The sequence below is a fragment of the Cervus canadensis genome, chromosome 8 (genome assembly GCF_019320065.1).
Source record: "Cervus canadensis isolate Bull #8, Minnesota chromosome 8, ASM1932006v1, whole genome shotgun sequence".
NCBI lineage: Eukaryota > Metazoa > Chordata > Mammalia > Artiodactyla > Cervidae > Cervus > Cervus canadensis.
Window position 1 is genome coordinate 44,593,375 of NC_057393.1, and position 26,335 is coordinate 44,619,709.

The 26,335-nt window shown below is 37.0% G+C and overlaps 1 protein-coding gene across 1 annotated transcript in view; it reads right to left on the minus strand.

Moving 5' to 3' along the window:
- Positions 1–26,335, minus strand: part of PCDH15 (protocadherin related 15) — a 1,286,954-nt gene that overhangs the window by 423,735 nt on the left and 836,884 nt on the right. The window contains exon 9 of the mRNA XM_043476181.1: positions 19,081–19,191. Coding sequence (XP_043332116.1) covers positions 19,081–19,191 — 111 coding nt within the window. The remainder of the gene's footprint in view (positions 1–19,080; positions 19,192–26,335) is intronic.

A 26,335-nucleotide genomic window follows, 5' to 3' on the forward strand; every position in this document is an offset into this window, starting at 1 on the left:
TGAAGATACACAAATGTTTACTTCTCTTTGAGAAAACAGTTAACAAACAAGTTAGCAATCAAGACGACTCTCGAGTCCTTCACTCCTGCCCCCACCCCAGTATTTTATTTTATTTTTTTATGATGCTTCAAGAAATTTAAGTTTATGAAATAAATGTTGCTTATTAAAAAAAAAAAAAAAAGGTGGGGGAGAGAGAGAAGAAGAAGAGGAAAAATTAAATGAAGAGGTGAATAAAAGAAAGGAAAGAAGACCCACCAGATCTGCTATACACTCATGGAAAAATGTATTTGTATGTTTCACATAAGATTGCCTGTCACAAAGTATGATATTTTGAGAGCCTTCCTTCTCTCCATGTAGCCTTCTGGCATCACTAAAAAAACTTGTTTCCAAGTTTATAAATGACAGTTGTTTCATTTCTTTATTCTTTGAAACACTAAAAAGTACAATTTCTGAGAAGAGTATCCTTGTATCAGTAATGGGAATTACATTTCCATTTTTCCTCTTTTCTGCTAACCACAATATTGCCAGAGAACATGGATTCTATTTTATTTTATTGTCTGTTTTGTTTTTCCAATTTTTATGGGTTGCAAAGTGTTCTTTGGTAAGATCTTGGGAAGCAGAAGCTCTATTGATGCAATTTTGCAAGTGCAGCCTTTCTGGAATGCAATAACTTTATGACTCTGACACCAACTAGGACCTTGTGGGGCCCTACCAGGTACAAATCCTGTTCATGTTCGCAATTTCTTATTTGTAGGAAATAGATTTCATTCAGCTTCTTTGACCTTCCCTGAGTTCCAAAGGGAGATTCAAACAATTGCTAATTAGAAGAGTGAGGGAAATGAAGAAACAAAGGAAGAGCAATCAAGAAATAATAGTGCAGTGATAAAGTAAAATCCGGTTCTTCCTCAAGTAATATATATATAACAATATCTTTGAGTTCTTCTGCAGAAACTATGGCCCCACCAGGTGGAGAACTGTAACTTCAGGTGAGCACAAGATTCCTAGAATACCACCCTGTTACCTCACCACCAATCAATCAGAAAGAAGACTGCACAGAGTGGACAATAACAAAGACTCTGATCCCCACCCCAAAGGATTCTCTGTGATAAACTCCCCCTTTCTCCCTTTAAAAACTTTCATGGTAGAGCAGAATCTTTAGCACTGGTTCCTGGACACAACTCTGCCTTCTTCCAGCTTGCCAGACTCCTGAATAAAGCAACCTTTCTTTTCCTACCAACAACTGTCTCTTGAGCATTAGTTTTCAAGTGGCAAGCAGCAGAACATGAGTTTGGTAAAAAAATTCTTGTATTCTTTGATGTTTAATTTATCAAATTATTATTTACAAATTATTTTAAATTAAATTAAAGACATTAGAGATCGATCACACACAGAAAGAAGTCTTTTCAGAGTTTCCCTTAACTTATTAAAAGCAGAAACATTTGCAAGTGAAGCTGCCATAAAACTGTTCTCTGGGAGAGTTTTATAGCAATGAGTATAGAAACAAGAAGAAAAACACTAGAATCTATATAAACAAACATCATCACAAACTTTCTTTCAGTTCCGTTCAGTCGCTCAGTCGTGTCCGACTCTTTGTGACCCCATGAAGCGCAGCACACCAGGGCTCCCTGTCCATCACCAACTCCAGGAGTTTACTCAAACTCATGTCCATGGAGTGGGTGATGCCATCCAGCCATCTCATCCTCTCTTATTCCCTTCTCCTCCTGCCCTAGAAACCTACACATTCTTTAGCTGCTTAGGAAGCAACTTCACTTGCTTGCTATCTTACACATATAAAAATACTTTATTCTTTTCACTTGTTAATCTGTTTGGGGCTTTTAAATATATATATTTATTTATTTATGGCTGTGATGGGTCTTCCTTGCAGAAGGGGGCTTTCTCTAGTTGTGGAGAGTGGGAGCTACTCTCTAGTTGTAGTGTGTGGCCTTCTGGCTGTGGTGGCTTCTCTAGTTGTGGAGCATGGGCTCTAGGGCACTCAGGCTTCAGCAGTTTCTGCATGTGGTCTCAGTAGTTGCGGTTCCCAGTCTCTAGAACGCAGATTCAATGATTATGGTGAGGTAGATGTCTAATACTTTGGCCACCTAATGCAAAGAACTGACTCAGTGGAAAAGACCCTGATGCTGAGAAAGATTGAAGGAAGGAGGGGAAGGGCATGACAGAGGATGAGAAGGTTGGATGGCATCATCGCCTCAACGGACACGAGTTTGAGCAAGCTCCAGGAGTTGGTGATAGACAGGGAAGCCTGGTGTGCTGCAGTCCATGGGGTCGAAAAGAGTCAAACATGACTGAGTGACTGAAATTACTGACTGAGAAATTGCTAGGCTATCATGGTACGGATGAGACTCCAGTTCTTTTTTAATTCTAACTTTTTCTCTCATACAAACATCTCACTCCATTAACCTAAAACTATACCCTTTGTTCCAATTTCCTGACTTCTAGAGGAAGGTTTCATTGGTCTGGTAGGTCATAAAACATCCAGACCCAGGACAAGACAATCAGAAACTGTTGACCAACTTACCAAGATGGAAAACACAAGGTGGAACATTAACTTTTAGTCCATACATCTGGTCCATATTTGGTCTTTAAAAGATGACCTGCAGTCATGAAAAAGGGTCATGGGATGATGACCCAATGTCTATGAAAACTCAAGGACAGGGGGATTAAAAAAAAAAAAAGCCATAAAAATGACAGACTGGAAATAGGGACTTTAAAACTAATTGGTCAGAAATTACATACATCAGGGATGCGAGCCAATCAAAAATGAATAGATCAGTATTGGTAAAGATATAAACTGCTGTAGTTCAGTTCAGTCCCTCAGCCATGTCTGACTCATTGTGACCCCATGGCTGCAACATGCCAGACCTCCCAGAGCTTGCTCAAACTCATGTCCACTGAGTCAGTAATGCCATCCAACCATCTCATCCTCTGTCATCCCCTTCTCTTCTTGCCTTCAATCTTTGCAAGCATCAGGGTCTTGTCTAATGAGTCACCCTTCACATCAGGTAGCCAAAGTATTGGACCTTCAGCTTCAGCATGAATATTCAGGGTTGATTTCCTTTAGGACAGACTAGTTTGATCTCCTTGAAGTCTAAGGGACTCTCAAGGGTCCTCTCCAACACCACAGTTCAAAAGCATAAATTCTTTGGTGCTCAGCTTTCTTTATGGTCCAACTCTCACATCCATACATGACTACTGGAAAAGCCATAGCTTTAAATATATGGACCTTTGCTGGCAAGGTAAAATCTTTGCTTTTTAATATGCTGTCTAGGTTGTGAGGTAGAAATTACTAGGCAGTCAGTATAAAACTCTGAGACCTCAGTCTTGTTTTCAGTAAACATCCTGGTCCATTGTCCTAAATTCCTGGAATATGTCTTTAGTCTGATAGATTATCAGCACTCAGATCCAGGGAAGGGCAGTAATTAAGTTCTATTCCATATGCTTGGGGAAAAACAACTGGTGATCATTAATCTTAAGCCAATCAGTTCAATTCAGTTCAGTCATGGAAAAGTAATATCTCTGCTTTTTAATATGCTGTCTAGGTTGGTCATAGCTTTTCTTCCAAAGAGCAAGCATCTTTTAATTTCATAGCTGCAGTCACCACCTGCAGTGATTTTGGAGCCCAAGAAAATAAAGTCTGTCACTGTTTCCATTGTTCGCCCATCTATTTGCTATGAAGTGATGGGACCATATGCCGTGATCTTTTTTTCTGAATGTTCAGTTTTAAGCCACCTTTTTGGGGTCATGTCACCTCTTCTCAGTGTCTGTGCTGGGAGCTTTATACTTCTCTCTCCTTTAATATAAACTCTGCTTGGGTGAGGGTTTGCATGTTCATGAAGTTCTCTATGAACAAGAACTCAGATTCCCGTTTCAGCAGTGCACAGGTTTAGTTGCTCTGAAGCATATGAGATCTTCCTGGATCAGGGATTGAACCTGTGTCCCCTGCATTGCAAGGCAGTTTTTTAACCACTGGACCACCAGGAAAGCCCTTGGGTTTTGTTTTATTTTTGTTTTGGTCAGTCTAATACAAAAGTCTCTGATTAGTAAATCTAAGAGGACAGAGAAAAACATTTTTCTTTCTCAAGAAGAGAATAAACATATTGAGATTGTACTGATAATTATGATTGGCTAAATTTTTATTTACTTTTTACAATTTATTATTAACTTTTGGCCTCACTGCGTGTCTTGTGGGATCTTAGTTCCCCAACTTGAGGTTGATCCCAGGCCCTTGGCAGTGAGGGAGCAGATTCCTAACCACTGGCCTGCCAGGGAATTCCCCTGATTGGTTAAATTTATAGAGTATATAATTTTATATAATTTTTTAAAGTCCTCCATTAACTGTTTTAAATTTTCTATGTCTGTTTATTATATCTAGTGCAGCTGAAAGTATATTAGGGGTAGCAAATGACATGTGAGATAAATTTGGTCTACAAATAAGAATTTTAAATTATACTTTCAACCTAAGAACTGAGTATAAATAGAAAAGTCTTAATTTAACTTTCTTTTTTTTTAAAACACATATCAAACCTACATTTTAAATTATGATTATGATATAGGGGAGTAGAATTTGCCACCCCCAAATATGTCTCTTTGGCATAAAGATTATTTTAGGCTGATTATTTTTAAGAAACTGAAGGCACAGAGGAAGCTTGGAAAACTGGGAAATAGTCAGCCTTTTGTAAGGGACATTTACATATACAAGGGAAATCTCCTTTTGTAAAGGTGTCTCCTTGGCTATACCAGGAAGAAGGAGATGATCTTATCACTAGCAACTTACATATGCATATCAACTTTTGTTGTTGTTTACTCACTAAGTTCTGTCTGATTCTTTTGCAAGCCTATGGGATTAGGCCTCCAGGATCCATGAAATTTTACAGGCAAGAATGGACTGGGTTGCCATTTCCCTCTCCAGGGGATCGACCCGGGGATCAAACCCATGTCTCTTGCAATAGTAGGCAGATTCTTTACCACTCTGCCACCTAACTTCCCTTAACTAAACTTCTACCTTCAATGTCTTCTGTGTTTAACTAAAGATGATACTTAAGGTGAGGGCTTCTGCCATGCTGGGGAGGAGTCACCCTGTTTCCCTGAGTCTTCCCCATGTACACAAAAGGTATGTGTATGTATTAGTTGCATCTGACTCTTTGAGGCCCATGGACTGAAAAGCCCCCAGGCTCCTCTGTCCATAGAATTCTCCAGGCAAGAATACTGGAGTGGGCAGCCATTCCCTTCTCCAAGGTATCTTCCTAACCCAGGGATTGAAACCAGGTCTTCTGCATTAGAGACAGATTCTTTACCATCCAGGCCACTGGGGAAGCCATATATGTGATACAACTTTGTGTTTTTTCCATTAATCTGTCTTATAGCTATGTGATTATTAGACCTACCAAAGAACCTAGAAGGGTAGAATGGAAACATTTCCCACCCCTACAATTGTGTAGAATGTAGTTTGCAAAAAGACAGTGTCAATTAAAGTTTAAGAAAGATAATGAATTAATACCATTTTATGTGATACTGGATGTGCCACATTCCAATGGTGATTTCCTTTGTTCTTATCTTTCTCAAGGGTAAGAATTCAGTCTAGAGGCATGGTGTTGTTGTTCAGTTGTTAAGTCATGTCCAACTCTTTGCAATACATGGAATGTAACAGGCCAGGCTTCCCTAACCTTCACTATCTCTTGAGTTTTCTCAAATTCATGTCCACTGAGTCAGTGATGCTATCTCATCATCTTGTTGAAGGCAGTCAGTGTAGTATCCTGAGACCTTGTTTTCAATAAATATATACCTCCATTAACCTAAAGTTATACCCTTTTTTTCCAAATTCCTGGAATATATCCTTAGTCTGATAAACTATTAGCACTCAGATCCAGGGAGGGCAATAATTAACTTCTGTTCCATATGCCTGAGGGAAAGGCAACTGTTGATCATTAATCTTTTAGCCCATACATCTGGTCCATTTCAAAATGGCCAGGGGGCATGAAAAAGGGTGATGCCTTAATCCGAGGATCAAGAGAAGCCATAAAGATTTTAAGCTAAACATTTTGACCTTCAAAATGATAGGTTAGAAATGATGTATTTTAAGGACAGGAGCCAATCAAAACTGTACAGATTAATACTGGCAAGGATATAAACTGCTGTAAGTCCCACTTTTGGGGGACTCTTTATCTCCTCTCAGTGTCTATGCTGAGAGCTTTGTACATTCCTTCTCTTTAATAAATCCTATTCACTTGTTACTGTGAGTGTTCTTTCTTTACTGTGAAGTTCTTTCTTAGGCTCTGTGAACCAAACTTTTGATTCCCATTTCATCATCCTCTGCCACCTTCTTTTCCTTTTGCCTTCATTCTTTCCAAGCATCAGGGTCTTCTCCAATGAGTCAGCTCTTTGAGTCAGGTGGCCAAAGTATTGGAGTTTCAGCATCAGTCCTTCCAATGAATATTCAGAGTTAATTTCCTTTAGGACTGACTGGTTTTGAAACTGTTTACCTCAGTTTGGGACTTGAACCCATTAGTCAGGACTCAAACCTAACCAAAACCTAGTTTGGTACTCAAACCCCCGTGGCTTGGACTTCAACTCAGACAATACCCACAGTCTTCCAACTGAAATCACAAACCTGGTTTCAGGACCTAGAGAAGCTTAGGTTCTTGATGTTTCATCACGGAAATGGAAACAAAGGGATAGGTAAGAAGTGGATTTATTCAGAGAGAAGCACACTCCATAGACAGAGTGTGGGCCATCACATAGGGTGAGTGCAGCTGCTTTGAGATATGGCATAATTAGTTTTTATGATCCAGGTAATTTAATAGGCTAATGAGTGGGAGGATTTTTCCAACCATTTGGGGGAAAGGGTATAGAAAATTGGGCCACCACCCGTATTTTGGTCTTTTGGTGCCTTGACCTGTCATGGCTCCTCTGGGTATATCATTTAGCTTGCTGATTGAAGATCAAGGTTTAGTTGATGGTCCAACTTTTACATCCATGCATAACCATGGAAAAACCATAGCTTTGATTAAACAGACCTTTGTTGGCAAAGTGATGTCTCTGTTCTTAATACACTGTCAAGATTTGCTATATCTGTCAAGGCAAGGAGCAAGCATCTTTCAGTTTCACGGCTGCAGTCACAGTTCCCAGTGATTTTGGAAACTAAGAAAATAAAATCTGTCACTGCTTCTACTATTTCCCCTTCTATTTGCCATGAAGTTATGGAACTGGATGCCATGATCTTATTTTTTTTTGAATGTTGAGTTTTAAGTCACCTTGTTCACTCTCATCTTTCACTTTCAAGAGACTCCTTAGTTCCTCTTCATTTTCTGCCATTAGAGTGGTACCATCTGCCTATCTGAGGTTTTTTATATTTTTCCTAGTAATCTTGATTCCAGCCTTTGATTCATCCAGTCTGGCATTTCACATGATGTACTCTGCTTATAAGTTAAATGAGCACGGTGACAAGATACAGCCTTGATATACTGCTTTCCCAATTTTGAATTTGTCCATTTTTCCATGTCCATTTCTCACTGTTGCTTCTTGTCAGGAGGCAGGCAAGGTGGTCTGGTATTCCCATCTCTTTAAAAATTTTCTACAGTTTGTTGTGATCCACACAGTAAAAGGCTTTAGTGTAGTCAATGAAGAATAAGTAGATATTCTTCTGGAATTTCTTTGCTTTCTTTATGATCCAGTGAATGCTGGCAATTTGATCTCTGGTTCCTCTGCCTTTTCTAAATCCAGCTGTATATCTGGAAGTTCTCCGTTCACGTACGGTCGAAGCCTAGCTTGAAGCATTAGCCTGCTAGCTTGTGAAATGAACACAACTGCATGGTAGTTTGAACATTCTTTGTCACTGCCCTTCTTTTGAATTGGAATGAAAACTGACCTTTTCCAATCCTGTGGTCACTGCTGAGTTTCTCAAATTTGCTGGCATATTGGGTGCAGCACTTTCACAGCATCATCTTTTATAATTTTAAATAGCTCAGTTGAAATTCCATTACCTCCACTAGCTTTATTCAGAAAAATGCTTCGTAAGGTCCACTTGACTTCACACTCCAAGATATCTGGCTCTATGTGAGTGACCGCATCATAGTGAGTATCCTGGGCATTAGCACCTTTTTTGTACAGTTCTGTGTATTCTTGCATCTCTTTTTAATCTCTTCTGCTTTTTTTAGGTCCTTGCCATTTCTGTCCTTTACTGTGTCTAAATTTGCATGAAATGTTCCCTTGGTATCTCCAATTTTCTTGAAGCAATCTCTAGTCTTCTCAATTCTATTGTTTTCCTCTATTCTTTACATTGTTCATTGAAAAAGGCCTTCCATATCTCCCCTTGCTATTCGTTGGAACTCTGCATTCATATGGGTTATATCTTTACTCTTCTCCTTTGCCTTTTGCTTCCCTTCTTTTCTCAACTTTTTGCAAGGCCCCCTCAGACAACTACTTCGCCTTCTTGAATTTCCTTTTCTTTGGGATAGTTTTGGTCACTACCTCTTGTACAATGTTATGAATCTGTGTCCATAGTTCTTCAGGTACTCTGTCTATCAAATCTAATCCATGAATCTATTTGTCACTTCCACTGTATAATCATAAGAGATTTGATTTATCTCATACCTGGATGGCCCAGTAGTTTCCCCTACTATCTTCAATTTAAGTCTTAATTTTGCAATAAAGAGTTCATGATCTGAGCCACAGTCAGCTCCTGGTCTTATTTTTGCTGACTGTATAGAGTTGCTTCATCTTTGGCTCCAAAGAATATAATCAGTCTGATTTTGGTGTTAACCATCCCATGATGTCTATGTATAGAGTTGTCTCTTGTGTTTTTGGAAGAGGGTGTTTGCTATGACCAGCGCGTTCTCTTGTCAAAACTGTTAGCCTTTGACCAGCTTCATTTTGTACCCTAAGGCCAAACTTGCGTGTCATTCCAGGTATAGATTGATTTCCTAGTTTTGAATTCTGTTCCCCTATGATGAAAAGGAGATCTTTTTCTAGTACAAGCTCTAGAAATTCTGTGAAGTTGTCACAGAACTGTTTGACTTCAGCTTCTTAGACATTAGTGGTTGGGACATAGACTTGGATTACTCTGATATTGAAAGATTTGCCTTGGAAAGGAATTGAGACATTTCTGAAGTTTTTAAGATAGCACCCATATACTGCACTTCAGACTCTTCTGTATGTTTATTATACAGACTTAAATGCAAGCCTTCTCCATTAAGTTTCTAGAGATTTAGAATCATCCTTTCCTTCTTGATACAGATAGAAAGACACCCTTTACAATTGGAGTTTTTACTTGTAAATGAAAATTCTTCTATTAGTTTTTACAGCTTCTTTTCTGTCTGCTATGTTTTTTGTTTATTACTCAGCCTAAAATAATTCTTATGCTTGCTGAATAAAATTAATAATTTAGGCAAATGAGAAAATTTCTTCCCCTTTAGTGCGTACTGTACATGTACATTAACCATACCTCTTTAGGAAATAATATTCTTTCTAATCTCATCAATGGTCAAAACTCCTTAGGAGATAACCCTCCTTCTTAATCATGTAAGGAATCATGAGGATCAATGGTCAATTACTGTATGTACCTGTAGATTGTGTAAATGGTCTATAATACATCATTTAATATACAGCCCTTTGTCCCAGAAACTTATATGTAACTGTGCTTTGATCTCTGATGGGCAGAATAGCTCTTCATGCTCTCTGAGAGGCTGTCCTTGGGTTATAATCCTCACTTTGGTAAATAAAATTTTCCATAACTTTCTTAGATTGACTGATTAATATTTTGTATACATGCTAAAGATACGCATTTTGGGCTGACACATTCTGCTCCTTTTCACTATTACAGGTGAAATACACTAAGAAAACATACCAACCTGATTAATATATGCATAGATATTTTCCAGAATTTGTCACCAATAAATACAATATAAATAGACTTATGAAAATAGGCCTCGTGCACATTCCTAACTTGCAAGTCTCTGGAAGGTGCTTTTAATCCATAATGCTCTTTTCACAGTTCAGAACCAAATTTGATCTTAAAATATTGCCTAAAACAAAGCCCCCAACAATTATAATAAAAGCTAAAAAGACAGGAGCATTTTGCTCTTCTAGTAAAATGCTTGCTTTTTGTGACTCTTCTGAATAAAGGAAATAGCATTGTAAATTGGGAGTGGTATAAAAAAAGCATAATTATTTCCATAAATATTTTATGTGAGTTTATTAAGTTTACATTTTCATTTATTGCTATGTGAAAATCCAATACATATTAAAAACTACCCCCCTCAAGTCCTTCCTTCTATTCTATTTTCCTTCCCTCTTTCTTTCTACCATTTTAAAAATAAGATAATACTTTAAAAGTTTAAACATTTAAAAATATCATTAGCTTAGGAAACTGTGACTGTAACTGGCAAGCAAGGATGTATCTCCTTTAAGAGTTAATCAAGTTTGACTGTCTAATTTGTATTTTCTCAGTGTGCATTATTTCACATATCACTTATATAGTTGCTAACATTCAACATTTAATTATATGAAACTGTTACCAGGTCCAAGATCGATCTGCTCACTACACTACAGGCCAGTGAATCTGAGAGATGAGGTGTTGAGGCAAGGAAGAGACTTTAATTGGAATGCCAGCAGACTGAGAAGATAGCAGGCTAGTGCCTAAAAATAACCATCTTATTGGGGTCTGGATGCCAGGTTCTTTTATAGATGAGAGATGAGGGGAGGTGAGGAAGCAAAGTAAAAAGGCCATTAATCTTGTAAAACATTTCCTAGAATGACCGTGGCACAGACCATGAACTCCTTATTGCCAAATTCAGACTCAAATTGAAGAAAGTAGGGAAAACCACTAGACCATTCAGGTATGACCTGAATCAAATCCCTTATGATTATACTGCGGAAGTGACTAATACATTCAAGGGATTAGATCTGATAGACAGAGTACCTGAAGAACTATGTATAGAGGTTTGTGACTTTGTCCAGGAGGCAGGGATCAAGACCATCTCCAAGAAAAAGAAATGCAAAAAGGCAAAATGGTTGTCTGAGGAGGCCTTACAAATAGCTGTAAATAGTCAGAAGCAAAAGGCAAAGGAGAAAAGGAAAGATATACGGATCTGAATGCAGAGTTCCAAAGAACAGCAAGGAAAAGATAAGAAAGACTTCCTCAGTGATCAATGCAAAGAAATAGAGGAAAACAATAGAATGGAAAAGACTAGAGATCTCTTCAAAAAATACCAAGGGAACACTTCATGCAAAGATGGGCACAATAAAGGACAGAAATGGTATGGACCTAACAGAAGCAGAAGTTATTAAGAAGAGGTGGCAAGAATACACAGAACTATACAAAAAAGATCTTCATGACCATGATGGTATGATCACTCACCTAGAGTCAGACATCCTGGAATATGAAGTCAAGTGGGTTTTAGGAAGCATCACTATGAACAAAGCTAGTGAAGGTGATGGAATTCCAATTGAGCTATATTAAATCCTAAAAGATGGTGGTGAAAGTGCTACACTCAACATGCCAGCAAATTTGGAAAACTCAGCAGTGGTCACAGGACTGGAAAAGGTCAGTTTTCATTCCAATTTCAAAGAAAGGCAATGCCAAGGAATGCTCAAACTACTTAATTCACAATTGCACTCATCTCACACGCTAGTAAAGTAATGCTCAAAATTCTCCAAGCCAGGCTTCAACAGTACGTGAACCGTGAATTTCCAGATGTTCAAGCTGGATTTAGAAAAGGCAGAGGAACCGGAGATCAAATTGCCAACATCCGTTGGATCATAGAAAAAGCAAGAGAGTTCCAGAAAACTATCTACTTCTGCCTTATTGACTATGCCAAAGCCTTTGACTGTGTGGACCATAACAAACTGGAGAATTCTTAAAGAGATGGGAATACCAGACCACCTGACCTACCTCCTGAGAAATCTGTATGGTCAGCAAATCTGCAGGTCAAGAAGCAACAGTTAGAACTGGATGTGGAACAACAGACTGGTTTCAAATAGGGAAAGGCTGTATATTGTCACCCTGCTTATTTAACTTATATGCAGAGTGCAACCAAAAAAAATTAGGGTTAGGGTTAGGGCTGGATGAAGCACAAACTGGAATCAAGATTGCCAGGAGAAATATCAATAACCTCAGATATGCAGATGACACCACCTTTATGGCAGAAAGTGAAGAACAACTAAGGAGCCTCTTGATGAAAGTGAAAAAGGAAAGTGAAAAAGTTGGCTTAAAGCTTAACATTCAAAAAACTAAGATCATGTCATCTGTTCCCATCACTTCATGGCAAATAGATGGGGAAACAGTGGCAGACTTTATTTTTGGGGGGCTCCAAAATCACTGCAGATGGTGATTGCAGCCATGAAAATAAAAGATGCTTGCTCCTTGGAAGAAAAGTTATGACCAACCTAGACAGTATATTAAAAAGCAGAGATATTACTTTGCCAAGAAAGATTTGTCTAGTCAAAAGTTATGGTTTTTCCAGTAGTCATGTATGGATGTGTGAGTTGGACTATAGAGCAAGGTGAGCGCCGAAGAATTGATGCTTTTGAACTGTGGTGTTGAAGAAGATTCTTGAGCGTCCCTTGGACTGCAAGGAGATCCAACCAGTCCATCCTAAAGGAAATCAGTCCTGAACATTCATTGGAAGGACTGATGCTGAAATGAAACTCCAATACTTTGGCCTCCTGATGCGAAGAACTGACTCATTGGAAAAGACTGAAGGAAAGATTGAAGGCAGGAGGAAAAGGGGATGACAGAGGATGAGATGACTGGATGGCATCACCAACTCAATAGACATGATTTGAGCAAGCTCTGGGATTTGGCGATGGACAGGGAGGCCTGGTGTGCTGCAGTCCATGGGGTCGCAAGGAGTCAGACACGACCGAGCGACTGAACTGAACTGAACTGAACTGAATTGAACTAAAATGGCAAGCCTCAGGCAGGGTATGTGTTAATTTCTTCCTTCCTGTCATCCACAAGGGGACAGAGTTCGGAAGAAACATACTTTAACAGTCAGGCAGAGGGGCGTGATTCTGTGAGGCAAACAGTTCTGTTTGATTATAATAACAAAAGCAATGAAAGGCAAGTCAAAGAATCAGTTCCTACTTGGGGTCAGATTTGGCTTCCTCCCTACAACAAAACCTTTAGTTAGCTTCCACAACTCTTGTGAGTGCAGTTATGCAAGGAATTGCAGGGGATACAAAGAATAATCCAGCATAAAAACTGAGATGGAAGAATTTAAAAGCATACAGATGACTACAACATAGAATCAAGAGAGCCACAAGTAATATTCATCAGAGTATGATGATTATTGACCTAGCTGCAACTTTCTGCCAGTGCCTCGTAAGGAAGTTGTATTGACCTTGTCACTGAATACTTAGTGACAATCTTTATTCAAAGTCTCCAGTTCTCTGCTCCCACATGATCATAACACGGCTTATTATATCCTGATACCCAGCATATCAAAGCCCCTCATTGTTTTTTAATTAATTATTTATTAAATAAGTAGAAAATTTTATCAATGCATTGCCAGGAAAACTGGTTTTTGTGTTTGTCTGACTCAAAAATAAGATATATATGCCTAGAACTTCAAAATAAATTTTATGTTATAAATAGCTCAGAGACAACTAACTCAGTTGTCCATTCTTTCTTACAAAACACAATTTTATAAAACTGCAAATATTTCAACTATGAAAATGTTCAGGCAATAAACACCTCTAACCATCAAATGATAAGTAAGACTTCAATTCCTTCAACTCAATTGAAAGGCTTTCTTGCTGTAAAATAGTTTAATTGCCCACTATTCTTTGATCAAACTAGAGATAAATGCTAATTTCTAATTCATTCAGTATCTGCTCTATATTTAGAACTGTATTAAGTTAAATATTGGTTATGTGAAGTGGAGCCAGGAAAAATGTGAACTCTAACAAATACTGTGAAATTATACGAAACCCAGTTTTCTAAAGACTATGAGACAAAAATGCTAATGTTCAAGACAGAGGAGAAATATTGTATGACATCCCTTGTATGTGGACTCAAAAAAAAAAAAAAATGATACAAATGAACTTACTTACATTACAAAACAGAAAGAGACTCACAGACTTAGAAAATGAACTATATTGCCACTGGAAGGGATAGTTAGAGAGCTTGAGGTGGTCATGTACACACTAATGTATTTAAAATGGATAACCAACAAGGAGCTATTGAATAGTACAATATTATGTGGTAGCCTGGATGGGGGAAGAGTTTAGTGGAGAACGGATACATGTATATGTATGGTTGAGTCCCTCTGCTGTTCACTTGAAACTATCACATTTAATCGACTATGCCCCAATACAAAATAAAAAGTTCAAAAGAAAAAATAAATGCTGATGTTTAGCATTTTTGGCAATATCATAGGAGCCTTGGAATAAAGAGACTTTTAACACTTACACATTTAGTATGCAAGTAGTTTGAAGTTAACAAAAGGACTAGAGGCATCCACCAGACTCACTCATAGATACATATATTACACACTCTTTCATTACTTTATCAGGTATTTGCAGCAGAGAAAGAAAATTTTAAAAAAGCAAAATAATTAGAGTTGTCCTGAGTCTTTTGACCCTAACTCAGTTATCTAAGACCTTGGAGGTGTTTGTCTTGCTTCCCTTCACTAATGAAAGATGGACTATCACCAACTGGAATTGTAAAACATACCCTAGTAACTTGACTCTGTTGGATTTCTTTATTCAAAAATGAAAATAGCAGCAACAAGTTTGACTTGGTCTAAATCACTTTAGAAGTGTATTCTTTCTTTTCTTTTTTGAAACTTTTTTTTTTCTTTTTTGAGACATTTACCTAAATTTCCTGAAATTTTATGTGTACTAGTAAACAGAAATAGTATCATTACATGCCTTCATTACTTGAAAATTTTGCAAATAGTTCTTAAACCAACAACCTCTATCTTCCTCCACTTCAGTCCTACTCTCCAGAATATGCCCAAGAAACTGGCAGAAATAAAAACAACGGTTGTAAAATTAGCACTTATTCCACATATCAGTGTGAGGTAGACATGAGGAAAGGTCAGGATAAGGGTTATTCTGAAATGTAATTTTTATATCCAAATCTTTACAGTTGAAATGTTTTGAAGAAACGAAGGATATGTCACCTCATAATATGTCACATTGGCATACTGAGTATTTTATGTTAAAGTTTCTTAAGAAATAGCCAGTGCAAGGAGGACATTCTGACAACACATGTCTCCCTGAAAGCAAACCAGGACATGAATCTTCCATGTGAAAAGAACTCTCCCTGTCCCAGGAGGATAGAAACCATCATTATCACCAGAAATAGAGAATTTAGGGCTCATGAGGCTGTGTAACACTACCACATTACTTACTCACTAATTTGATATTCTCAGCCCACATCTCTTTGCTTTGCAAATTCTTCACAGATTTGTAGTTTTCTTGTCTAAATGACAGCTCACTTTAGTCATTTCTTTCAGTCTCTCTCTTTTTTTTAATGAGACTGCTTCACATGCATTATTAAATTTGTTTTTTTCTTCTGTTAAGATGTGTTGTGTTCATTTAATTTTTAGGCCAGCCAAAGAACTGCAAAATTAAATAGTGAGACCAGAAGCGGGAGTTCTCACCTTCTGCAAGAACAGCATAGCTCATCACCTCTTCTATTCTGGCAACAACTCAACCAATGAAAAGCCATGGTCTCTTTATTTACTATAACTCTCTCAACTTCTTTTTTTTTCCCCTTCTCTCTTCCTTCCCTTGCTTTGTGGGGACTTGCATATGGCTCATCATGGGTTGTAGACCCCAAACTTCTTATCCCAAATAAACCTATTTTTGTTGGAGAAGTATTTGGCAGTCTATTTATTTTGGTTCAACAAAAATGTATAATATGGTATCTTGTTACAAAAGATAGCTAATGTCCCTTCTCAAGATTTTTTGATGTGAAAATGTGGAATAGCAGTGCTATTGATAGAATAATTCAAAACAATATTCTTGCTATGAGTCTTAATTAAATGTAAACCTTTTCTTTCTGACAATTATTTACAGGCTGTTGAGTAAAAAAAAAGAAAGGAGAAAAAGAGTTGGCTTAAAACTATCTATATATAGCAATGAGTCTGATTTTTTTATTTGTTTGTTTTAGGATAACATCAAAATTCTAATACAGAGTGTATCAGAAGTTTAAACAAAAGGAAACCCCTGATTTTTGTACTTCTCTGAACTTCCTTTGCTAGATTTTTTTTCTCCTTTTCTCTAGAATTTATCATTGCCTCATTGTCTATTCATATTTAAAATAAATGGTGTGGGTACTAATGTTGCAAAATTTCTAAATAAAATAAGTGACAAGTTTTTTTAAATGTGGGTCTCTCAAAACTCTTCCAATTTATTTAAGAATAATAACATGTTCATATGCATAAAAAGAAACCTCACAACTACATGAAATTTGAATGATTCCTTTTGCAAATCAATCAAATTTTTGTACTTTAAGCAAAGCCAGGCCAATGCTGAGTAATGTTTAGTAATTTATCATTAGATTTCTAGCCTCTTAGAAACCATCTATTTTGAAATCCAAATTGATGGCTCATATTTCAATTCTCCTTATGACTCTAAGAGAATATGTAGGGTTTTAATGGACACAGTTTACATTGCACATTAGTTAACATCAATACAATAATAAAAAAGACTATAAAAGAATAATTTTAAATACATAAATATCATTATTCTACATAAATATAAGAATATAAATTGTTTACATATAGAGAGATAGATCTATGATGTTTTAGTTTTAGTTGCAAAGTCATGTTCAACTCTGACTCTTTTGCAACCCCATGGACTATAGCCCACCAGGTCCCTCTGTCCATGGGATTGCCCAGGCAAGAATACTGGAGTGGGTAGCCATTTCCTTCTCCAGGAGATCTTCCCAACCCAGGGATCAAACCCATGTCTCCTGCATTTCTTTACCACTGAGTCACTAGGAAAGCAGAATTAGGATTTGAATTTGGACAATGTGGTTCTGAAGTTTATGGTTTCACCACTATACTACACTCCTTGCCTCTCATGAGAATCCTGAAATTAGCTATCAATTCTATGGCAAAAAACAAACAAAAAAAACTTAAGTACAGTTGAATAAATCATAACATACCTAAATTTTGATATATTATATATTTTTGAAAGGATATAATCTGAAAACACAAAAAATCATATAATTTCCTGTGTTTAGTATTCACATTTTGTATTGCATAATTTAAATTTATATAAACAGTGCTGTTACAGATAAAGGGCTTCCCTGGTGGCTCAGATGGTAAAGAATTTGCCTGCAATGTGGGAGACCTGGGTTCGATCCTTGGGTCAGAGAGATCCTTTGAGAAAGGAAATGTCAACCCACTCCAGTATTCTTGCCTGGAGAATTCGTATGGACAGAGGAGCCTGCTAAGGGATGCATTGACAGAACTAAGTGACTAACACTTTCACTTTCATTACAGATAAAATCAAAACTTCATTCAACTTCTCACCAATTCCATTCCTTCCTTTCAAGGTTCCATGTATATCCTGTTATTTCATAAGTTTATCCTTGAAATGCCAAAAATTTCTCAGTCTTTCCCAGTTATGGGTAGTCTAGCAAATTGGATTCAAATTGTCCCAGATGTCTTCATAAATAGTTTAAAGTAGACAGCAAGTCAGATGATTTATTTTATTTTATATTTCTTTTAAAAACTCATTTTAAATAACACAATAACAATTAGCTTTCAAATATATTCCTTAGCAATCTGACTTTTCTATAAACTTTAGTAGAGATTTTGAGTCAGAAAAGAAAATCGTATCTTTTCTTCACATTTTCCTTTACATAGAAAAAAAAAAAAAGTTTCAATGTTTTTGAGGAATTCTGAGGGGTTCTCTTTAATAGATTTTACTTTTTCCTATATCTGCAGTTTTTACTCTATTCTCTGCTACTGAGCCCTAAGACAAACCACACTGAATTGGAAAACAAAGCAAAACAAAGCAAAACATTTTGAATGAAAGTCTAGAAAACTGTCATCAAGAACTAGATCTCTAACTATAACTACCACCGCAAGTATTCTACACACACACAAACACACACATTTATGTTCTTTCTACTGAAATATCTCTAAAAAAGAGAAAACATGGCCGCTTAGTGACACTTGGTTGCATATAAGCTTGTTAAGAACAACGGGTGGAGGATATGTTTCCCTTTCTTTCTTTGCTAAAACACTGTTGGAAAAACAACCAAGTTTCAGGGAAGGATAGATTTTAGGGACAGAAGGAATCTGAGTCTTTGGTGATATACTTGGACTGTCAAATCAACCCTTGAATGACATAATTTTAAGAATTTTATTAAAATAATGATGATGATAATGATAATAACATTATACAAGAACCGCTCTTCAGGTTTTGTTATTGCTGCCCACATATGAAGATCATGTTCATAGTAACTTATACATCATGAGCAACTAGTAATAAAAGATAAATGATTCAATAAGTGATTCAATAAATGATTCAACAGTTCTCTACTTTTAGTGTCCTTTGAAGTTCCCTGGGGAGCTAATAAAAATGCAAGTTTTCCACTTCTACCTTCTGAAATTTTTATTCAGAGGGTCTGAGGTTGGGTCTAGGAATCTGCAGTTTTAATGCGCTCCCAAGGTGATTCTGGAGAAGGAAGTGGAAACCCACACGATTATTCTTGCCTGGAGAATTCCACGAACAGAGGACCCTGGTGGCTAAAGTCCATGGGGTCACAAAAAAGAGCCAGACACGACTGAGTGACTAACACTAAAGGTGATTCTGCTGCAGTTGTTCAGTCAATCATGCTTTGAGAAATACTTCAGTATGAGCTAAAAACAAATCATTGAAGTGTTTGAGTGAGTCCAAGACTGAAGAATACAGTAAGTGGGAATAATCTTCCCATTCTATTCCACTCCAGACCTCATCCAGAAGAATATAATATACAAATTACACTGAGGGTGGGGCTATCTTGTTGAGTCTGTAAATTTATAGTGAGCACATACATTCTAGGTGAGTTCTGTATTTAATCAATTCAGAGGAGAGAAATAAGAGAAATTGATAACTCACATTAGCTTGGATGATGACAAAGTAGCGAGTCTTATCTTCATAGTTGAGCCTCTTCCTTAACACTACATTTCCAGTCAACATGAGTGGAATTTCAAAAGTGTCGTTGGAAGTCTGCAAATAAGATACACATCTGAGATCATTTGAACCTAAGATAGATTAGAGAATCTGATATTTCAGCTTAGTCCCCTTGAAAGTTATAGACAACATGTTTATCATCTAAAAACAGAATGTGAATGTCAGCTTCAGGTTTAATGTTCTTATTTCTGAAAACTTGTCATTCTAATCAGTAGGCCTTACTTTGATAATGATATCTAGGAACCTTACTTCTTGTGATAGAGTTACATATTATTAGAGTTACACATAAACAGCCCTGGGATATATCTAAATCTAAGCCCAGATGTCTGAAGATCTTTCCTATTACCATATTATCTTTTCACAATATTTTAATCACCAAAGAGTTCAGTTATTACAATTTATGATTTATCATAATATCCCTTTATGACATTGGGGTCCATCCTATATTCTCACATTTTCAAGTCTTGTATTAAAGATATATAACTATTAACTTGAAACATTGTGTTTTTGTGGAAAAGAATGTGGTATAGGTTGTTTTTGTTTGTTTTTCCAAGCCTCATATCTGCTGCCCTTACCCTAGTAGGGTAACATGTTACCTTTCTTGGTAACATGTTACCCTTCTTGGTAACATGTTACCCTTCTTGGTAACATGTTACCCTTCTTGGTAACATGCAGTTCATAAGGGCAATCTCCAAAATGCCTCCAACCAGTGCTGCTCTGGTACTAGCAAGCCTCACTGTAAGACAATACAGTCATTCTTCAAGAAGATATAATTTATAAGACCTGTCTCTTATCCTTAAAGAGATTTTACATCACTTTTGTGTTTTAGTGCCATTTTGAAGACTGATAAAATAGTCTATCATTTATGACAACAAATCAGTTTTACTTTTAGCACTGGAACTTATTTGGTTGACTGTTTTCTGTACTGGTAGGTGGGTGTGAGATTGTGGATACCAGATGAAATACTCAGATACATATTTCAGAAAAAGGAGTGGTGGGAGGAGGCGAGACAAGCAGGAGGAAGAAAGTATAAGAAAGGAAGGAAGGAAAGAAAGAGAGAGAAAGAAAGTATATGCATGTGTGTGGGGGGAGGGAGGTGTTGGTGTGTCTGTGTGTCTTTACATCCTCAGCTGACACAAGGGGAGTTACTTAGGAACTGAAATTTAATGTGAGAACAGTTGACTCAAATCTAATCTCCCATCTCAAGTTTATTCAGGGGAATGTAGGCAAATTATCCTTCAATATCTAGAGTCATGCTCTCTCCCTCTCCATCTTTACCTCCCTCCCTCCCTGACTTCCTCTCTTTCTGGTACATATACACACTCAGCACTCAATTAATACATATTTTTTAATGATTTACTCTTGTGCTCATGTGATTGACTTTGCAAGTCTTCTTGGATACAGTCATTTAAAGAAGTAACACTTTAAAATACAAATATAAAAAAAATGTACCAAGTAGGATATTCACAACTAAAAACAGACATTTGACATTTTCCCTACACTTTTGCCTATTTAAACATTGTGTATGTGTGCTCAGTTGTGTCTGACTTTTGCCACCCCATGACTGTAGGACAGCAGGCTCCTCTGTACATGGAATTTTCCAGGCAAGAATATTGGAGTGGGTAGTCATTTCCTACTCCAGAGGATCTTCCCAACCTAGGAAGCAAACTCACATCTCTTGCATCCTGCATTGGCAGGTGGATTCTTTACCACTGTGCCACCTGGGAAGCCCTGTAGGACTCTAAACTAAGCCAGGGAGTGTAAAAATGGTTTAATCTAAATATCTAATTTAGTTATAGGGGACACTTCAGTTAATAATTGCCATATACACTCTAAAACACAACTCAATATGCTGTTACAAGGCTATCAACTGTCTAAGACAATTACTACAGAGCCATGTATCAATTTTTAGTATAGTTATGAAATATGTGGTGGGTTTCTTACCAAAAAGCCACCTCATTCTTGATGTCAGAACTTCATGAGTTCAGGTAACTGGTAGCTTTGTGCTTTAGGGGAGGCAATGCCTCTAAGCAGGGATTTCCAGGTGGCTCAGTGGTAAAGAATCCACCTGTCAATGCAGGAGACACGGGTTGGATCCCTGGGTCAGGAAGATTGCCTGGAGAAGGAAAGGCAATCCACTCCAGTATTCTTGCCTGGGAAATCTCATGGACAGAGGAGCCTGGTGGGCTACAGTCCATGGGGTTGCAAAGAGTCGGACAGGACTGAGTGACTGAGCACAGAGACATATGCCCCTAAGTAGAGTGAGTTTTGACAAATCTACTCCAACCATGGAAATTCCACACCTTGCCAGTGACTGTTTTGGAAATGTACATGAGATCTAATTCTAGATAATCTGAAGAACTTTTCTTAATTGTAAAGAGAGAGAGAGAGACAGACAGGGGAATTTTTTTCCCCTTTTTCTGCTTCTAGATGCTTCTATAAGGATATAAAACCTGGAAATGTCAGCATTTTGGAACTCCTAATACAGTTAATCTAGAAGTAAACAAAATGCTGAAAATGGAAGAGCAGAAAATAGAAAAAAGTCATTTCTGTGATATCTCTGAGTTGCTTAACAAATCCTGATGCCACCCCTTCTCTGAACAACCTGTTATGAGAGATAATCCATGACTTTGTTGGCAAAGTCACTTTAAATTGTTTTCTATTATTTGCAGCTGAAAGCACTTTGATACATGATTATTTCCTATCTATGTGTCCTCATCTTGTAGTCCCCTCTCTTTTCCATTTGTGCCATGACTCTTTACAGGTGACATTTGCTTTTAATTTTCTCCTGCCTAAACATCCTATCCCTCATTTCTCTGAGTTATAAATTCTATAAATCCTCCTCAGTAAAATCTTCTTTGTCATCCAATTTAGGATTAAGACTTTGATCTTATGATATATTGTTTTTTCCAAACAACATTTGTTATTTGTGTATTTTCTGTTTTCCTTTACAGATTTCTCAAGGATCGCAGTCTATGATCTGGAGATACTTACCTTGATGTTTCCAGTCAAGTAACATAATGGATGTTTGTGACTCTGTTTTAGTTGACAATCGTTATTTGTAGAATTATTATTAACATTACAGTTAGTAATTAGGGATTTTATTGCTAATTAGGGATTGGTGTTATTGTTCTGAAGAGCACTTTTTGGATGGAACATCCATCTTCACTGCAGCATGCAAAATCTTCTCAGTTGTGGTACATGGGCTCTAGTTCTCTGACCAGGGATCAAACTTGGGCCCCCTCCATTGGGAGTGTGAGTCTTAGTCACTGGGCCACCAGGGAAGTTCTTATGCTCCTATAGCACACTTTTGATTAAACCTAATTCTTATTTTCTAAATCACTCTTTTATAGATATCTGAGATTTTCCATGTGCTAGGAGTTCCATCAATACTTATGTTCCAAGAAACATAAGGAGACCATCAGCTTTAAGATCAATGATGTTTATAAATTATTGCATATGAAAAGCCTTTGTGTTAAAATTAGCTAACATATTAATAAGCAATTATTTATGAAGTGTACATTCTGTCTTGAAAAAATAGAATAATAATCATGAGAAAAAGCAGAAGCAAAATATAGGTAAATGCTTGGGATGCTCTTTATTTTTCCTCTAACAAAAAGAATATTGGAAACAAAAAAAAAGAATAATATTGGATTAGATCAACTCAAATAAATGCCCTGCTCTAATGACATTTCTAGAGTTCTACCTAAGGAGGAAAAAAAAGAGCAAGATTTAGTAAGAAAATATAGTTGCTTTTTTTTTTAATTGCTATATGATAAGGCAATGTGACAATGTTTTTCAAAGTTTAGAGTATATAAGGGTCGTAGAAATGTATCACTTAGATTCAGATTCCAAGCATCTATTCTTCCAAATTCCAGAATTCTCAAACATTCTGTATTTCTAACAAAATCTTGGATAATTCTCAAGTAGAAGGTTTAGATTTTATTTTGAGAACAATAAAATAGAAGATAAAAAGGATCAAGTTAAGTATATATGAGTTTTGGCATTTAATTGTAAACTCAACTCAATAGTGAGCTCTTGTAATACATTTTTAAAATATTTATTTATTTGACCACCTGAGGTCTTTGTTGAGGTATGTAAAATCATTTTAGTTGTAGCACATGGGCTCTAGTTCTCTGATCAGGAATCAAACTTGGGCCCCTTGCGTTGGGAATGTGTCTTAGGCACTGGACCACCAGGGAAGTCCCTAAGCTCCTACAACACATTTTTAAGACAGACAATTCTTTCATTTTTCTTTATATTGGAGTTAGTTATGTTAAATTGGGATGGACTTTTAAATATACTTTGAGTGAAGACTGTCAAAGGTAATAACATGTTGAGCATTTAATGTTTCACATTTTTAATAATTATTAACACTGGTTTAGTCCTGATTCAATCTATTCCTATAATAATAAATAATATTATTTATTATTACTTAAAGTTTTTCTTTGTGTTAAATTTTGAACCCAGGTCTTTTCACTGAGTCTGTGACATTTTAAATTTACAACATATATGTACTTTTGAAGTCAAACAGACACTTCTAAATACAATTTCATAGGAAATTGGTTAGAACAAGGTGAAACAAACTACGTTATACTGTTTCTTGTATCTGTAAATATGCATATGCATATTTGTGTGTGTTTCTGTAGCAGGTAGGAATGAGTTTGTAGGAAACAGAGAAACAATGATTAGAGTGCTGGTATTTTACTAGGAGCAAATTAGTGTTGCTGTACTTCCCAATGAAACATACTTGTGCCTTGTTCCTGTCATTAGATCACCAGGAAATAGGATTCTATAACGTCTCAATAACTCTGATATAGATATATGTGTGTGTGAGCAGGCATACCAATAGTAACTCAGTCTTAGACTTTTGTCAAAGAACTGTTTGAGTTGGGAGGGGAAGAAAAGTCTATACCCTCCTTCCCTCTACCATTCGTTTTCCTCTCCTTTCATCCTTAGCGATTTGTTTCATCAACAAAGGAGAGGCGTGTAGGAGCCCTGCTGCTGCCGCTGCTAAGTCGCTTCAGTCGTGTCTGACTCTGTGCAACCCCATAGACGGCAGCCCACCAGGCTCCCCCGGCCCTGGGATCCTCCAGGCAAGAACACTGGAGAGGGTTGCCATTTCCTTCTCCAAGGCATGAAAGTGAAAACTGAAAGTGAAGTCGCTCGGTTGTGTCCGACTCTTAGCGACCCCATGGACTGCAGCCCAGCAGGCTCCTCCGTCCATGGGATTTCCCAGGCAAGAGTACTGGAGTGGGTCGCCAGCGCCTTCTCTGGTGTAGGAGCACAGTCATATCCTTTTCCTTAAGCCACATACATTTTTTGGAAGTAAGTCCCTGACCCACTTTCTGTTAATTTTGGACACTACTCTGTAAAGCACAAACTAGCACAGGTTTCCTTGGGTGATGAGGATGTAAATGCTGACCTCTACCTGCCTAGTGCTTTCCAATAGGGATTCCAATGATGACGAAGCTTCTTAATATCCACAGGCCCCAAGCATCTGGTCTCCATTAGGAAAGGTTCACTCACAACTTCCTGGCAGTTTAGTATCTCAGTAACTGCCAGACAAGTGGCAATTCTCCATTGAGTAAATGGGCATATATGGCAGTTTAAATTATTTTATCACTGCTGGAAGGATGAGAAAAAGTGTAGGAGGCATATATAATGCCCACCCTCGACACACATTGTCACATTGACTTAAGCAAAGAAGGAGACAGAATGTTGACTCTATCAATTCCATGTTTCTCCAGAGTGCACTCCATTCCCCTACGACCCTCTTTATTAACCTGTGGGAAGCTGAATAAATACCAATAGAGATAAAATAACACCTCTCCCCTAGCCATTTAAGGAGGTATTGAGCTCCAGAGACATAGATGATCTGGAAACAGAAAATGACATACTTTGCATTATCTGTTCTCAGCTTAGAACTCTGGTCATCCATCATTTTTTAATAATCAGCAAAGATTCTGTTTGGCTTCTCAAATTCATGCTACATTTACAAATATTGTTTTTTATATTCTTCATTCAACTGTAAGGACTAGAAATTCAATTTGAAAGCAGAGAGATTTGGTTTTGAGACCTGCACACACAGAGACACACACACACACACGTACATATATATTTTCTGGTGATCTAATGACAGGACCAAGGCACAAATAAGTTTCACTGGGAATTGAACACCAATTTGCTCCTAGTAAAATACCAGCACTCTGATGATTGTTTCTCTGTTTCCTACAAACTCATTCCTCCCTGCTATAGAAACACACACAAATATCCATACGCATAGTTAGTGATACAGGAAAAATTACAATATACTGTATTTCCTTGTCTTAGGAAATTGAATTTAGAGGTTTCTAACTTCAAAAGCACATATATATTATAAATTTAAAATGTCACAGACTCACAGTGAAAAGACCTGGGTTCAAAGCTTAACACAAGATTTTAAGCAATAACCTAGTTAAACATGAATGTTCATTATTAAAAAAAATTAACATGACTATGGGGCCATGAGACTATCTAGTATAATATATTCCATAAAAAAAAGTATCAAAGTGTAAGGTAATATTTTTAGTAAACTATCTAAAAGTAAGCAATATTGCTTTTGCTTTACCCAGATATTTTAGTAATATCTGAAATTTGGACTTTGACCTATATGCAAAACTACTTCAAGATAATGATTTGCTAAACATCTTTCGCATTTAAAATGTGATTTTATCTTCCTGATTCCGGAAATTCAAAAGAATTACACCCCTTTACATTACAGAATAAATAATGGCTTTTTTTTTTTCCCTATTCAGTTCCTTCAAAATTTAAAGAGAATCAAGCATATTACAAAAGAAGGACAATCTACTGAGGAGGAAATAATGAAAGATGTTATAACCCTCTTAAAGACCACTCTGCTACCTCCAAGAAAGAAGTAGCCCAAGCATTTTACTTAAATGTCCTAAGTGTTTTTCTGAGTGTCAGTGGGATTTAATAAAAATGCTGTGCTGCTTTCAGTCCACTGGACACTGCCGTAAGGGATATGTCATCAGATCTCTCCTTACTACTTTTGGGAAAAGCATTTGAAATGCAGAATAAAGGCTGCTTAAGTCTGGCATAAAATAATAAAAGATCAAGATAAGAAAAGTGATATGATAATCTATTGTATGAACAGTCTTATCAACCTGTTAATAATAAG